The 16,320-nt window shown below is 33.7% G+C and overlaps 2 protein-coding genes across 3 annotated transcripts in view; both read left to right on the top strand.

The window, feature by feature from the left end:
* LOC127721057 (microfibril-associated glycoprotein 4-like) lies at positions 1 to 4,498 on the top strand. Its single transcript, XM_052227740.1, has 6 exons — positions 1 to 30; positions 278 to 410; positions 1,240 to 1,370; positions 2,347 to 2,443; positions 3,429 to 3,593; positions 4,210 to 4,498. The coding sequence occupies exons 1-6, from the start codon at positions 1 to 3 to the stop codon at positions 4,455 to 4,457; spliced, it is 804 nt and encodes a 267-aa protein (XP_052083700.1). The 3' UTR covers positions 4,458 to 4,498.
* Positions 4,499 to 16,085: 11,587 nt separating this feature from the next.
* Positions 16,086 to 16,320, top strand: part of LOC127721789 (uncharacterized) — a 222,096-nt gene continuing 221,861 nt past the window's right edge. For both annotated transcript variants that reach the window (XR_007991464.1, XM_052228582.1), the window contains exon 1: positions 16,086 to 16,203. Coding sequence is in view for 1 of the 2 variants with exons in the window: in XM_052228582.1 (XP_052084542.1) it covers positions 16,113 to 16,203 (91 nt within the window). In the remaining variant the exon portion in view is untranslated. The remainder of the gene's footprint in view (positions 16,204 to 16,320) is intronic.

Below are 16,320 nucleotides of genomic sequence, written 5' to 3' on the forward strand. Positions count from 1 at the left end.
ATGTTATATAAAGAATTTATACTTCAAGAGGTAGATCTAGAGGCAATTAAAATATAAAATGTAATTGCTTGTATAGAATGAAGGCGTCAAAAATATGCGTAGTATAAAATTTATATTCCGATGCAGTTCTACCACTTCTAAATTCATACAAAATTTCATCAAAAACGAAAATATCGCCCAATTACGTATACCTTGCCTAAATGCGTTTGGACTCTTAACGCCAACGAAACTAGTATTATTTCAATCCATGGTCGTTTATTTATCCTTCCTTTTTCAGTTTTGTAGACACAGCATTGGTGGAATATTTGGACGTCGAAGTGAAGGACACCATGTGTCTTGTACATCATGTTGTAACGATACAACAACTTGTAACCTTGGTTTGAAATGTGAAAGCGATCATCATGTTATAGGTAAAAGCTTCAGCACTTGTTATTTTTTTAATTCCCAGATGGATTAAGCTTGAGTTTGTAAATTTGTCAGTTATACTAAATCTCTGGCTTCAATACTCATACGCAAAGCTAAGCGTAGAATGTTTTGATATTTTAAGAACTTTTGTTTTTGAGGCGGAGGAGGATTTTCAAAATGAATATCCTGACTTAGTAAAACCTGAAAATAAATAACTTTACACAAGACAGGATGAAGATGAATATTCTGTATCACAAAATGCAGGCTGATATAGTTGTATGCTAAAGTGAAAATAAATTTTCGCGCGCCTTTAAGGTAATCTATATTTTAGTACTATAAAAAGTAATGACTACAATTATCAAATACAAATACCAATTTGGTATTCCCACATATATAAAATTCAATTGACACATTAGCGACAACACAGGAAGGACTGTTATGACCTTAACATTATGTAGATAGTACAAACACCGACAATTTAAGTTTGTCACACATGAACCTGTGTAAAAACTGGGATTGGTAAACATATGTAAATGTCTCTGATAGGTATGAATTGTGAGTACGGGTTTCCATTATAATACTCGTTGATAGTAGAAAGTGGGAAGTATAAAGATAAAGATACGTTTTACGAAAAACAAAATCATTCAGAAATAATCTTGGTTGTTATATTTTCGTTTGACATACTTTTGGTAAAGTTCTTTTTATAGATTTTGTTTTTATTAAATTATCCATACACTACAACTTTTATAGCATTATATATATATTTACAAAGTATAGGAAGACTTTTTTAATTGCTGAATTTTGATTGCTTATGTATATTTTTTTTCAAAACAGGATCCACTTTGCCAAGAGAATGTTCTGATATACAAGGACAGCATCCTAATGGCGTGTATAAGATATACCCAGATGGAATATCACCTGTTTCTGTCTTTTGTGATATGCATACCGAAAATGGAAAGTGGACGGTAAACTTCTATTTATCTTTTTATCATTAGGAAGAAAATAAAATAAAAAAGCCCGTTGTATTGATAATTAAAGAACAGAAAATAAAAAACACAAAAAAATAACAATAGAATAAAATGTAAAGATTGACGTACTCAATAGAAATGAAGCTACATATAGTTTAAATCATCACCCCAAATTAGTTGTCATTTGTATATCAATGGCCTTTTATTTGTAAAATATGCACCAATTGTGTCTTTCTTACGTAACCAATGCAGTTACGGAAATTTATATTCTTGATTTGTCTTGAAGAAGATCCGATTTAAAAAGATAACCTATATATAAAACAAAAACAAATTAGAAAAACTCGATACGTTGATCTGCCATCAGATAGATTTAAACTTATAGCTAAAAATTAAGCCTTCTATAGTCTGAAAATTTTGATATTTTCCTTGTTTTCTGCATAAATAAATACAAAGAACCGGGTGTACTTTTGTACTCTACTGATATGCATTTTGACATTCCTTCAGCAAAGATTTGACTATGGTGTAATGTAGTGACCTTAGATAAACAATTTCAATACATTACATATGGAAGTATTATATTGACAGGACCTGTCAATGAGATCAATGTAATACTTCAGTCTGAATTTAGACTCGTGATTTCTTTCGATAAACGGGAGATAACTCAAATTTAAAATTTGTTCCATCGCTTTTCTATCCGGATACATTCGTTCAGTATAAATTATATAAACCAACTTGCAACAGCGGGTTTAAAGGGGGAAGGGGGGAGCTTCCCTCTTATTGAGCTTCATATATGATAAACGCATAGACATTATAAAAGTTTCATTCCAAACGTTGGCTTGCCAGGCCCCCCTTTTCAAAATCCTGGATCCGCACCTATCCCGACACCGTTGCCTATATGTTCTATGATTAACTAGACTTAACAGACTGTTTGTGTATATTACCGCCAACATAAATAACCTTTTTACTTTGTTAGGTTATACAAAGACGTTTAAACGGATCGGTGAACTTTGAACAGAATTGGGATACGTACAAAGAGGGCTTCGGTTACCCAAACGGTGAATATTGGTTAGGTAGGTTCTTGTTTATACTTCTTTTAGTTGTAATACAGATAGTATCTGTTGTAGTTTTCATGACTTTTATACAGAGTAAAGATGCGTATTATAGTCTCGGGGGGGGGGGGGGGGGGGGGGGGGGGGGGGGGGGGCACTTCAATACTTAACTGATAGGTGGTGCCGCTTTGGTTCTGTTACCCCCACCCTTTTAGATTCTAAAAATGTATACCTTTTCATATATTGCGTAGTTAAAAAATGTAACCTTTTCCCATATTTTTTGGGTTTCGTGTGGTGTGTTGGAAAAGTGGAATACCAATGTGTCAAGAGAGGGAAAATTTGTGGATAAAAAAACAGCCGGTAAAATATCCCCTTTGCTCGGAGTTCAGATCTGAGGCTCAGATTCCTTATATAATGTTTATCGGCGAGACTTTCGGCTGTGAAAAAATTATAGGGCTTCTCATATAACAAGTAATGCGATCTGTATTGACCTTATCATATATTTCTGATAGAATTCCCCACCTATTTACATATTTTCAAGCTGGAAAATATGACCTATTCCAGCGGCACGTCCTATCCCCTTGTATATAGGAAGTGGACCCCCGAGATTAGAGTGGGCCAAGCTAGTATGTTTACGTCAGTTACGTCTGCTAAGTCTCTTTGTTCAGTCGACCAACCTTGCGATCACACATAAGTCTGCTGCAATTAATTAGAGTATTCTAGAATTTAATATAGATACGTATAGTAAAAAATGAAACGGTATTATCGCGGATATAGTGTCTACAGTCAGTTATTGATGTCTACAAAATATGTAACCACAAACTGAACCTTAATGTTGACGACGGAATGTACGACCCCTATGTCTGATTGATTGATTTATGCCGTATCAACACACATGGAGTATTTCGCAGTGATGTTTTTTTTAATAACAACACTTTTTTTAAATACGCAAGTATATTCTACCCATTACTTGCTTTTATTTCATATATCATTTATTTTTTTTCAGGGAACGATATAATCCATGAAATAACCGTCCATAACCGACATGAATTAAGGATTGACATGGAAGACTTTGAAGGTCACACCAAGTACGCTAAATATTCATTATTTAGTGTTGGTGACGAGACAAGTGAATATGAGATGACAGTGCTTGGATACAGTGGCAATGCAGGTATGCATGAGATGAAGAACAGCAATAAAAACGCTGTTCCTTTGCTTATTGTGTGTTGTTTTGCTGTGCATGTACTGATTTTGTGTCATGGATGGATACCCCATCATTTGTTTTTCTATTATATATGGGACACACAAATCTGATAAAAAATTTAAAATGAATAAAACTCATTACAGATAAAGACTCTTACAATCAGTTTGTTCTTAACAGTGAAATAACAATAATAGTCATATGTGGGAATACCTTTGTGAATTTTTGGTATTCACATACCAAATTATCTTCAACTTCATAATTAATTGGCATTACAACTTCTTGATTTAACCATCCACTTATTTATATGCCTGTCCACGAACAGGACCCTGTAGTCAAATTGTTGTCGTTGGTTGGTTGGTGTCTGCCATCACTGTTCCTTGTTTATTGTGATAGTACAATGAGCCTGTTGTATTTCTCTTTGAATTATTTCACATTTTTTTTTAATTTACTAAACAGTATGATCTTTGCTCATTGTGACCTGAAATTGATTTTGTCGTTTGGTCTTTTGTCTCATTGGAAATAAATCCACATGCATTTTCTTTTTTTTTATTATAATCAATTAGTTAATGAATTTTAATTTTAGGAGACTCGTTGTCATCTCATGATGCTATGCTGTTTACTACGTTTGATCGAGACAACGACCAGAGTTCTGGTAATTGTGCTAAGATATACCACGGAGGCTGGTGGTACTTAAATTGTCATCATGCTAACCCGAACGGGCGTTATCTTTCGGGAACCAGTCCATACGGAGAGGGGATAAACTGGTATGCATGGCATGGTTTCCATTACTCTCTTAAATCAGTGAAAATGATGATTAGAAAACTACATTAAAGATTTATATAATCATATTTTTTTCTGTGTTAATACATCTTTTTTTATTACTAAGTCATTTGTCTATTGTGGTTCTCTATATGTCTTTTGGTTATGTTGGGTCGTTTGGTTGCTGCGTCATTGACGTACCGGTATATTAAACCAACATCACATCACCTTTTATTCGTGAAATAAAATTACATGATTTAGATGAGAATAAAATCCGACATCGTATGATTTCCTATTAAATATAAATAAGTCATGGAAGATATAAGTAATAATACCACAATGTAATGCAATATCAATGCATAACTTATTTTTGTGTCTAATGTATACATAACAAAATTAAATGTGTACTTTATAATCAATTATATGAACCTTTGCAAATTGGAAAGAAACAACAATATTGTAAAACTCTTAAATCTAATTATGATCACATCTAAAGTCAAGGATGTACGCCTGCCGTATAGTAAGGTGGAGGATTTGCAGTTGCTCCAAAATCAATAAGATGTGATTGTTCATTAACAGGTGCAGTTGGTTGTGCATGCGTCTGATAATGTGCCCTTGTAAATTGTGGGACGAAATGTAAGGGCTGAGGTAATCCGTTCGACGCGGTTGGTTGTTTTGGGAGTTTTGTTGCATCATACTCTTGCAAAATCCTGAAATATTCACCATCAGGACTTTGCAGCACTACAAGACCTGGTTCAATCTCATGGGCATAGCATGGAACTAACGGGATTTGTTGCCGTGCTGGAGTTATTGTCGTCCCCGGTGTATCTTCGTCACATTTGCAACACCTCCAGAGGTATACCAAAAGTACAATAATCATAACTAGACCAATAAACACGACTAACATATTCTGGTTATTGTAGTCTTCCCATCTGAAATAGGACAAAAAAATATAAATATTTTCATTGTACTTTTTCCGACATCTGACATTCTAATTAATCTGCATAGTGAAATTGTTCATAACCATTCATCTATAGGGTAAACTAATTGTTTTGTTATGAATTATGCCGTTAGTTTTCTCAATTTAATATTTCATATTTTTCATGTCGGGCCTTTTATAGCCGACTATACAGTATGAGTTTTTCTCATTTTTAAAGGCCGTACGGTATCTCCTTATTTAATAAGGTAAATGAATATGGTCATCTTGATTTCTTCTGTACTTTGTATTGGCCAATGGCTAGGGAGTGCCCGTTTGGCTGTGTCGAAATTTTAAATATACGTCTTTTCTAATGGCTGTTCCAATTTCCTACCAATCGAGCTATATTGTAGACTCTTTCTAATTGATAGATTATTTAATCTGTTCCCGTCCTGAATATGTATCTAATATTTGACAATGGACGTTAAATAAAGATAAAGAAAAGACACAATCTTCTTTAACTTTGATGTTTTTATTCAGTTTGATTGGCTCTTTCGAATTGAGTCCAGAATTGGTAATTGAGAGCAGATTTAAAGCTAATTTGAGGAGTTGGTGCATGAATATCGCAGAAGACCGGAACTACATGTATGATTACTTTTAAATGTCTTATTTTTAAGCCAGCTGAGGTTTTAAATGTTCCTTTTATACATATTAAAGATCAGATAATTTTGCACGAACACATGTTCGATTCGTCAATAAAATCTATGCGTCGTTAAAAGTCAAATGTTTTTCCAAAATTCTGATTTTTCTCAAACGTATGTCTTGATTAATAAATAAGGTATATGCGTCGTTTAAGATCAAATGTTTTCCTCAAATTTATTAATTAAATGAATGCATGGTTAAAAATGAACGTAACGTAACCGTTGAGTGCAAGCGAGTTGTTTTGATGTCTGAGTTGTTGTTATCAGTTTGCGTTTTATATCCGATTGGCCAAAATGGTCATAAAATTGATCCGGCTTGTCTTTAGCCTTTTGCGACAAAATTGTTTACAAGATAGTTAACACTTCCCTTTTATTATTATAGTAATTGAGTTGAACGTCTTGGGCTGGTATTCTTATATATAAGTAATATACATGCAAGTATCATTGATATTTTAAGGATGAATTTCGTTAGCATTTCAACACCAAAGTATAAACAATGTATACACAAAGACATCACTTTTATTATCCTCTAAGCTGTGGTATTTAATACACTGTAAAACATGTATGCAGCTTACCCTTTATGGAGACACTCGCTCATTTGTGCGCTTTACTAATATGCCTTGATAGTAAAGGAATATTGGAATAAGATTTCGAATGTTCAACTTAACTTGATTATTGTGTCGAAATATCGTTTATTCTGCAGTTAGAACACTTCCTGTTATCAAGCAAAAACAGTAACAAAGGGGTATCTCGTACAATGCTGTTTTCATATCCCGTCACTTTCTTCACAATCTTGGGTACGTTTAGGGATACAAAATTAGTTTTATCCGTTGTCAAGATTTTCATAATATAACTGTATCAATTTTTAGGTGCAGTATTAAAACAATATTAGGTCATTGTCAGAAAAATATCGAATGTTTGTATTCGAGACGAAAGTGTTAAAAGGCTCGGTAAACCTCCTCCTTCCCAAGTTTCTGAGCCCCTGAGTCATACAAAAAAGTTGAAAATTTTCTAATATTATATATGTATGTTTTACGACATTTAAATGATATCTTGCTTTCAACATCGCATATTTGTAGTTTTCAACGACTATAACATATATACAGTAAACAGCTTTTGAACATACACTTTTTGATTACCTGACCAAATGTTCAAAAACTAGATATAATTATTGCGGTCAAACCTTTTTACCGGCTATCGGTTAGGCAAATGCAATTGGTAACACAGATAAGAATCTGTACACGATTGCAAACCATTTTTTTCAATATAACAATCACACATATACTATTGCATCTGCCGTACCGATAGCCTGTAATTAAAAATGTTCAGTATGACTAGTGTATTTATCCATTGAAACTCATCCATTTAAAATTGACAACATTTGGGTGTATCATATTTCCAATATATAAATGTTGTACATATTGGAAACAGGCCCAACAACTGTTTGCCAAAAAGTCCGAAATATAGGGTAGAAATGAATTTATAACCTTATAGCATTAAAAACAACCACAGTGATTTAAAAGAGAGGCGAAAGATACCAAAGGGACATGCAAACTCATAAATCGAAAACAAACTCACAATTCTATGGCAAAAACCGAAAAATTATCAAAGACAAAAAATAGTATACAAAACATAACTTAGAAAACCAAAGACCGTACAGCACGAAACCCACCAAAACCCGGGGTTGATCTCATGTGCTCCTGAAGGGTTAGCAGACCCTGCTACACGTGTGACACCCGTCGATTTAACAATACGCTTCACAAAAGACAAAAATTGAAAAAGAAGGAAAATTGTGAACAAATCTGAAAGAACTTACGAATCAAGATAGTAATCTGCCATTTTTCACTGTTTTTTCTTTCTGAAAATGAAATTAAAATGCAAAAATTCTTTTGTGAGTACTTGAAAAAGACTTCTGTATCGATCAGTATTATTTTTAGACAAGCCAACATTAGTAACTATGAACTGTCATTGTTGAGATGACATTAGCTGGGGTATTACTAGCAGTATAAATATACAAGTAAAAGTTCACCACCTTACTCAAGTTTAATGCAATAATGTTTAGAAAAAGTCTTCGGTCCATAGTTGTGTTTCATTCTATTTCATAGTTTGCCCTAATTCTACCCATTAGTCCATAGTGGAGTCTCGTTCTAATCCACAGTTGTGCCTCATTCTAGTCCATAGCCCTAGTTGTATTTAAGTCTAGTCCATAGTTTATAGTTGTGTCTATTCTAATAAATGCATAGTTTATAGTAGATTATTCTGGTCCATAATCCCTATCGCTGTATCTCATTCTAGTCCATAGTCCATGGTTGTGTCTCGTTTTAGTCCAAAATTCATAGTCGTGTCTCATTCTAGTCCTTAGTCCACAGTAGTGTCTCATTCTAGTTCATAGTCCACAGTAGTGTCTCATTCTAGTCCTTAGTCACAGTAGTTTCTGATTCTAGTCTTTAGTCCACAGTAGTGTCTCATTCTAGTCCTTAGTCCACAGTAGTGTCTCATTCTAGTTCATAGTCCACAGTAGTGTCTCATTCTAGTCCTTAGTCACAGTAGTGTCTCATTCTAGTCTTTAGTCCACAGTAGTGTTTTTCATTCTAGTCCTTTGTTCACAGTAGTGTCTCATTTTAGTCGATAGTCCATAGTCCACAGTAGTGTCTCATTCTAGTCCTTAGTCCACAGTAGTGTCTCATTTTAGTCGATAGTCCATAGTCCACAGAAGCGTTTCATTTTTGTCCATTGTGAATAATTGTGTCTTATTAAAGTCCATAGCCCATACGTGTGTCCCGTTATACTAGTATTCCATTATCGTCTCATTCAAGTCCATAGTACATAGTTATATCGTAGTCCAGTCCATAGCTGATAGTTCTGTCATATTGTAGTCCATAGTCTAGAGATTTGACTTATTCTAATCTATAGTTGTGTCTCATTGTAGTCGATAGTCCATAGATGTATCCCCCTTCTAGTCCTTAGTTTTGTCCTTATCTAGTCCGTAGTCTATGGTTGTGTCCTATGCAAGCTCACAGTTCATAATTGTGCCTACTTCTAGTCAATATTCCAATAGTCTCCTTCTACAGTTGAGTATTCTGGTCCATTGTTGTGTCTTTTTAAGTCCATAAGTACAAAGGACTTTTGATTCTATCATTGTTCTTACCCCAAAATGAAACTATTGTCAAGTGATCATTTGAATTTCGATTGTTTATGACGTTGTAAGCTAATCTAAACTTTTAAAAAATATTACCCAGAATTCTTTAGATGCTGGAATGACGGAATATACATTTGAGGACTCGGTCGATTGCGAGATAAGGGAACAAAATCATCAAACGTTCTGTTATGATGAATTCTAGTTATCGTTTTATGTACAGTAAATGATAACTTAAGTGAAATCTGTAAATATTCGGGTTTAACGTGGATATAATATTAATAAAAAATATCTGCTACATGTTTTTTGTAATCTTGAAACTGCTTACATTATTGTTGTTTTGACAGCTGTTTTACCATTTTCACGTACTGAAAAAATCGATTGATTTTCCAACCTAACCAAAGGGAGAGTACGGCCATTTGTGTTTTAAAGAAAGGAAAAATCTGTGTGTTAGAAGACGAAATGACTTAGCTATAATGATTAAAAACGCATAAATAGCAATCGGAAAATTGATCTTAAACTTTAATTCATTTGAAGGCAAATGCAGATTAATCGTTCTGAATTGCCAAAATGTTTTTCAGGAATAATAAAACTAAAACAATGCATCAAGCTAAAGCCATGTCCCTGAAAAAATGATTGGTAAACAAAATAATGAAAAAAATAACTTACTTTCTATACATGTACGTTTACTTCGCCATTAATTTACGTGATGTGTATCGAACATGAACACATGTTGCAGATAAAATGTACATTTTATTATTACAAAATCAATGAGGGAAATATTTGTCGAATTAATCATTGATTTGAGCATTTAGTTTGTTTTTCTTTTACATCATTATCGTTTTTACTCAAAGATTGCATAATTGCTTTTCATCATGAAAAAAAAGAACTTATTGAAATATATAACGTGTTTAATCTAAGGTTTTTTTTAATACCTTTGTTGTTTTATAACTATTATGATTCATACATGTTTAAAATCAGTGTAACAGTACTGTTTATGCCATATGCAAGTTCAACAAACGCTGGCAAAAAGGAAACAAATTTAAAGCTAATTTCGATACTATTTATACCAAAGCTCGTCAAGACATACTAAAAACACATAACAAGGTCCCCCTAAATAGCTACCAAATAGCTCGAATCTCAACAGCCGAGCTTCATAATTCGTGTTAATAAGATTTTATCAACTGAGCTTTAGCGGATTTTGTCAAATCAAGCGGAGTTTTATCCGATCCCAACCCCCCCCCCCCCCCCCCCCCCAACCCCCCCCCCCCCCCCCCCCCACCCACCCAGAATAATGCCAATAATCCGCCTGCGGAACATCGCCGGTCAGTAGATTCTCTCAACCTTTCAACCAAACAAACATTAATTGCATCATTTAGCCAGTTTCACACAATCTCATCAACCAATATTTTCCCATTTTCAAGCCGGTTGAGCTTTGCCAGCTTTCCCCAGCCAAAGTCCGTGTGCTTTTTAACACAAAATCTAGCTTTTAAACATTTGAGCTAAACGAGGTTTTATTAGCCAAACTTAACAAGCTTTTCACCAGCCGCCTCAAGCTAGTTTTTAACGTGCCAGTCAAAGTTCGCAAGATTTGTAGGACGGTAGAGCTCAGTTCACCCAATAATGTTCATTTTCATCTGATATGCGTTGCATTTCTCACTAGAAAGTAAATTGCGTGTCACCTAACACCATTTTATCAACCAAAATGGAACCCTTTAACTTCTTCTTGTGTACAAAACTAGCATTATTAACCTAAAATTTCTGTACATTAGCCACATGTCCTGTTATAACCTATTTGACCTTGGAAACGATTGAGGATGAAATTTGAAAAAAGGCAGGACAGACGTTTGAGTAAAAAAAAAGGCAGGATGAGCAACTTGGCAAAAACAAAAGGCAGGATGACAATTTATGTAAAAAAAGTCAGGATAAACTAATAAAAAAATGCAGGACCGAATAGAATGAAAATAAAAAGGCAGGACAGAGATTACAACTAAAAAAAAAATGTAGGACAAAATTTTTCATCCTAGCCCCCCCCCCCCCCCCCCCCCCCCCCCCCCCCATAAAAATCAAATGGTAGCTCCCTTAATTCTTTCGGTCGAGTTTACTTAAATTTTTTACACTACTTTCTAGACATTTTGGTTTTCAATTCTCTACACTTCGTAATTGAATTTTAAATCGAGCGCCACTGGTGATGTATTTAGACGAAACGTGCTTCTGTCGTATTAAATTATAAGCCTAGTATCTTTGATGATATGAGTTTTAATAGCTTAAGGACAGGTACAAAATTGTATTTTTTTTCTTTAAATGGTCTCAATTTTGCTATTCGGGAAATGCTATTCAAGTAATATTTTAATTCATGAAAAAAAGTAGGAAAATGAAAATAGAAGATCATTTTGAAAGTTTTCTTAGACGCTTCAGAACGTTTTAATATTTCACAAATTTGGCTTTTTCAAAAAAAAAAAAAACCCCATTACATATGAATATCACTTAAACAAGAATATGTATTACCCAAAATTTCATTAGGGTCATAAGTGGTAAATGCTGCGAAATCAATAGAACAACAACATATACATCAATAATTGTCCAAAATGATGTAGTTCGCTTCTTACATTTAGTTTTGAAGGTTTGTGTGCTTATGCATTTAAAAGTCATTATAATTAACCGTCCATTTTTGTAACTGAAAATAACACTTTATAAATTTGGCGCGTCCGAAGCCCTATTCTGGTCTTACATTCACAGAAGCAAGTAGGTCCGCCATAAAAAATAGACCATAGTGTCTGTCCTTGAGCTGAACCTTAGTTTCTATTGAGCGCAACATCTACTGATCTTTAGGTTAGAGTGTAGTAAACTAAATATATATATCACAAGAGCATATGTCCGAGTTTTGTTGAATATTATTCATAGTATAGTCCCCAAATTTTGATCCAATGTTCCTTGTCAATATATAACATCAGATGAACAAATATTTTGTTGATATCCATTATAATAGTCTGGATGAGTAGGTCCTTCAATTTTTTATTAACTTTTTATTTAATATTTCTCTATTCTTTATTCATTTTGACCCTAACATGTATTCTCTATTTTTTATATTTTAGTTCCCCATTGTTCTCTATTCTTTAGATTTTTGTTCCTCATTATTCTCTTTTCTTTATATTTTTGTTCCCCATTATTCTCTATTCTTTAATTTTTTGTTCCCCCATTATTCTCTATTCTTTATATTTGTGTTCCCCATTATTCTCTATTCTTTAAATTTTTGTTCCCCATTATCCTCTATTCTTTATATTTGTGTTCCCCATTATTCTCTCTTCTTTTCATTTTTGTTCGCCATTTTTCTCTATTTTTTTTATTTAAGCATATTTTTCTCTATTCATTTTTTATTTTGCTCGTTAATCTCCGTTTTTTTGCACATTATTCTCAGTCTATAAATCCTATTCTAACCCTCCTTTATGAATTCTTAAATATGCTAAGGTAACAAATTTCGCTGTACTGTAAATATTAGTTTTTATTGATTGTTTTTTTATAATACCGTTTTATTCTATTTTTATTGTTAATATAGAGATAACTGAGTTCAAATGTTACAGAAGAAAATTGACAACACCGTATATGAATCCACCCTAATCTGACACATAGTATGGGTGTTATTGCTATTCGTAACTGCCTTTAGATAAGGATGAAAAAGTCGTTTTATAGCCTTGTTTACTAAGTATTAGTCTTCAAATTAGCTTTGGGTCGTATTGAATGGACAGAACTGGAGATTTTTTTATCCCACTCACGTTGTTTGTCTACAACCAGGTACGAACTTCAATGTATAGGTAAATCGGTCATTTCGTATCTGAGGGTCTGAATGGGATTTACAAAATAGAGAATAATGACAAAAATAAATAATGAAAAGAGAAAAATAAGCAAAAATGTTAAAGAAGAGAAAATAATGGGGTGTGAAAGTATAAAATAATAATAGTGGCAAATTAAGAATAAGTCATTAAAATACTGATTACAGAAATGAATGATATACAGAATAAAGAAATCATATAATTACAGAAAAGTCAACAGTAAAATCATATTCATGAAAAATTTACAGAATACGCATTGTTTTTAAAGATGATAAATGCCATAAAACTTTAAATAACATACATAAATTACTTACCCCCATCCTTATCCTCATATCTGTTATTGTACTTAATTGTACGCAGATGTTTATGATACTCCGGCGTTTTTAATAACTTTTTTATAATCGAATCTTTGAAAAATGAGTCGAGTTTTAATTCGGTCAAATAGCCTTGATTTACATTCTGATACCGATTTGACGACGTATAACATTCAATTGTTATAAATGGTTAAGGTTTGCCTAGCGTCCAGTGACAAATATTTCGTGAAAGAGTTTATTTTCTCCTTTAGATATTTATATATAATGCATATATAGGACAAGAAAATTTTAACAACACACATAAAAAGTTTGATTCTGCACAGTTGGTCACCCGGGATACATATCGGGAAATCAATACTACCACTTGCAAAGAGGGCATTTTGAAAAAAGAACAGACATTTGGCAATGCAAAATGCCATCTACGGACACCTCTAAGAGTGTTTTAACGTGCAGACAATGTATGCTGCATTGTACAAAAGGCGTTTCGACATACCATAGCTATAAGAATCCCACACAGCCACACGGTTACCTCTTTAGCATGGGTATTTATACTACCAGATAGGATTGATTATTTGTTGGTTCCTTAACGTCCAGTAGCACATATTTCATGAATGTTCAGGACGAGAACAAATAAACATTACATGAAAAAGGTAGGTCATGTAATAGGGGCCGTCCGGGGTGAAGGTCGGGAAATTTGGACTGCTCATGGAAAATTATGGTATATTGTATAGGAATAGCAATTTTATCTTGTAGCAGGTCACCTATAGACCTCAAAAGAGTTGTTGTAAGGGTCCTTAACGAACAGAGAGCGTGGCTTTCTCTCTACACTAGGCATCTGACCGGACGTGGCTGCGTATTTATACATCCCGCACAGCATAACGGACACCCAACTTTGGCAAAGGTTTCACTGCCGGTTGGAATAAGACCAAGATTGACCATATTTCTATTCCCCAATCACTCTTAGGGGTGCCGGATAGGAAAAGACCAAACTGACCATACATGTACACCAAAGTAATCATTAGGGTATATAGTACTAGTACTTTTGAATCAACAATGATTTGGTAAGGTTCATGCATACTTTTTTTAAGAATAAAAAGAATTGTTGGTTAAACGTCAATGAGACAGTGACGCAACAACACAAAAAAACAATAGACACCTAGAGGTCAATATACGGTCTGCAGCAATAAACAGTATATTCAATATGTCAATCACTCAACCACACCTATAGTCAAGAAACTTATATACAGTGAAACCTGTATAAACTGAACCTCTTCGGGACTTTAGAGTTTATTCGGTTTTGGCAGATGTTCGGTTTAATCAGGTTCACAACAGATAAAATTTGATATGACTGGACTGAAGAGCATGTTTGGTTTAGACAGGTTTTCGGTTTATGCAAGATTCGGTTTAGACAGGTTTCACGGTATAAGAAATCATTTTGGATGGGACAAATCAAAGATATGTCATCTATCATTAGCAACAAATATCTTACATGACAAAGAACACTATAATATAAATAGTGACAGCCACAGCCGAGGTTCCTGACTTGGCAACATTCAATTTTACGGTATATCTCAAAGAAGAAGAGAAACCTGTTCATTCTAAGATTTATACTCAGGGTTCTTGGTTTTTCATGAATTAGAGAATGTATTCACCAAATTATGGCCCATTCGGCTGTACATCATACATTCATATTTTCGGCAATTATTTAAAAACAGAATATATATTAACACATTTAAAAAGGTGGATGCTGTCCACATTCTTGTGTAATAATGATGAATTTTTCACCAGGGAAGAGTACTGAAGCTTATCTATCGAAAGCACCGAAAAAGTAGACAATTCGGTGCTTGAAGGATAAACTTGTACCTCGTACAAATAAGTTAAACGCACTTCTAACCAGAACTGTGTGGAGAAAAATATATTTATTACATTGTACTAAAAGATATAAGGATATGATTGCCGATAAGATATAACTGTCGACAAAAAATACACCAAAAAATACAAGAAATCTGTATCTACACATCTGAGGGTGAACGACCACTCTTTAAAATTGTGAACTGTGTGTACAACGCATTATAGCTTTGAAATGCACTTTTAAACAAAAATATAAAAACTAAAATGATAGTCCAGATTTTTCCGTCTTGCAGACAGTTTTCTTCATAGTTAAATGGTAAATTAATTAGTCATATATGCTTCCTGATTTTTATGAACCAAAAAAACGGCATTGACGTATTTCAGAAAATTCCAAGCGGTCCACGTGGTCTTGTTTACCATATAATTAGACAAATTTCGTCAACAAAATTATGCCAGGAGGTAATAGTTTACAATATCAGACCGCAAAGATAGTGAATAATCCCCGGGCAATAATACGATTATCCGTAAATATCAATAAATTTACAAATGTTTACCATAACCGAAATCTGAGACGATATGAGCAGTTTATAATTTGTAATTTCATGAAATCGCATGTAAAACTTTGAATTTTACTTTGTTCTTTATCACTGGGAGGTGTAATTTTTGTTCCAACAACTAGTATATTCTCGAAATATTTTGTAAAGAAGACAATTTTGACCAGTTACCACTCGCTGTATAAACTACAGCGATTTTTAAGCCAAGAGCTGACCACAGCTAGCTTATTCAATAATACCAGTGTTAGGGAAGATTATTGTGTTAAGGAACTTGTTATACTGAAACTCTATACTTTCAAAAGAGTAAACGATCGACTCAGAGCAAACTTTTAACTCGTTTCTGGATAGAATAGATACCATCGTCATGTAATAAAAGATTGCGCAACGACTCTGTTTGTGTCCAAAAATCAAGTAAAACATAAACAATGAGACTAATAAGATTGATAGGTTGTGTTATTTTGATGTGTATGATTGATGCAGCGCCATCTGGTAGTATAGACAGTAACAAACAAACTGGTAAGATTTATTCTGTTTTTTTTTCTATCATTCTTGAATCTTATCGTATCATTAATAGTCACAATAACATAAATCATCCTACGTAAATTTAGGGGTTTGGTAGGAGGAATGTCATCC

Source organism: Mytilus californianus, unplaced genomic scaffold, assembly GCF_021869535.1.
Source record: "Mytilus californianus isolate M0D057914Y unplaced genomic scaffold, xbMytCali1.0.p SCAF_12, whole genome shotgun sequence".
Taxonomy (NCBI): domain Eukaryota; kingdom Metazoa; phylum Mollusca; class Bivalvia; order Mytilida; family Mytilidae; genus Mytilus; species Mytilus californianus.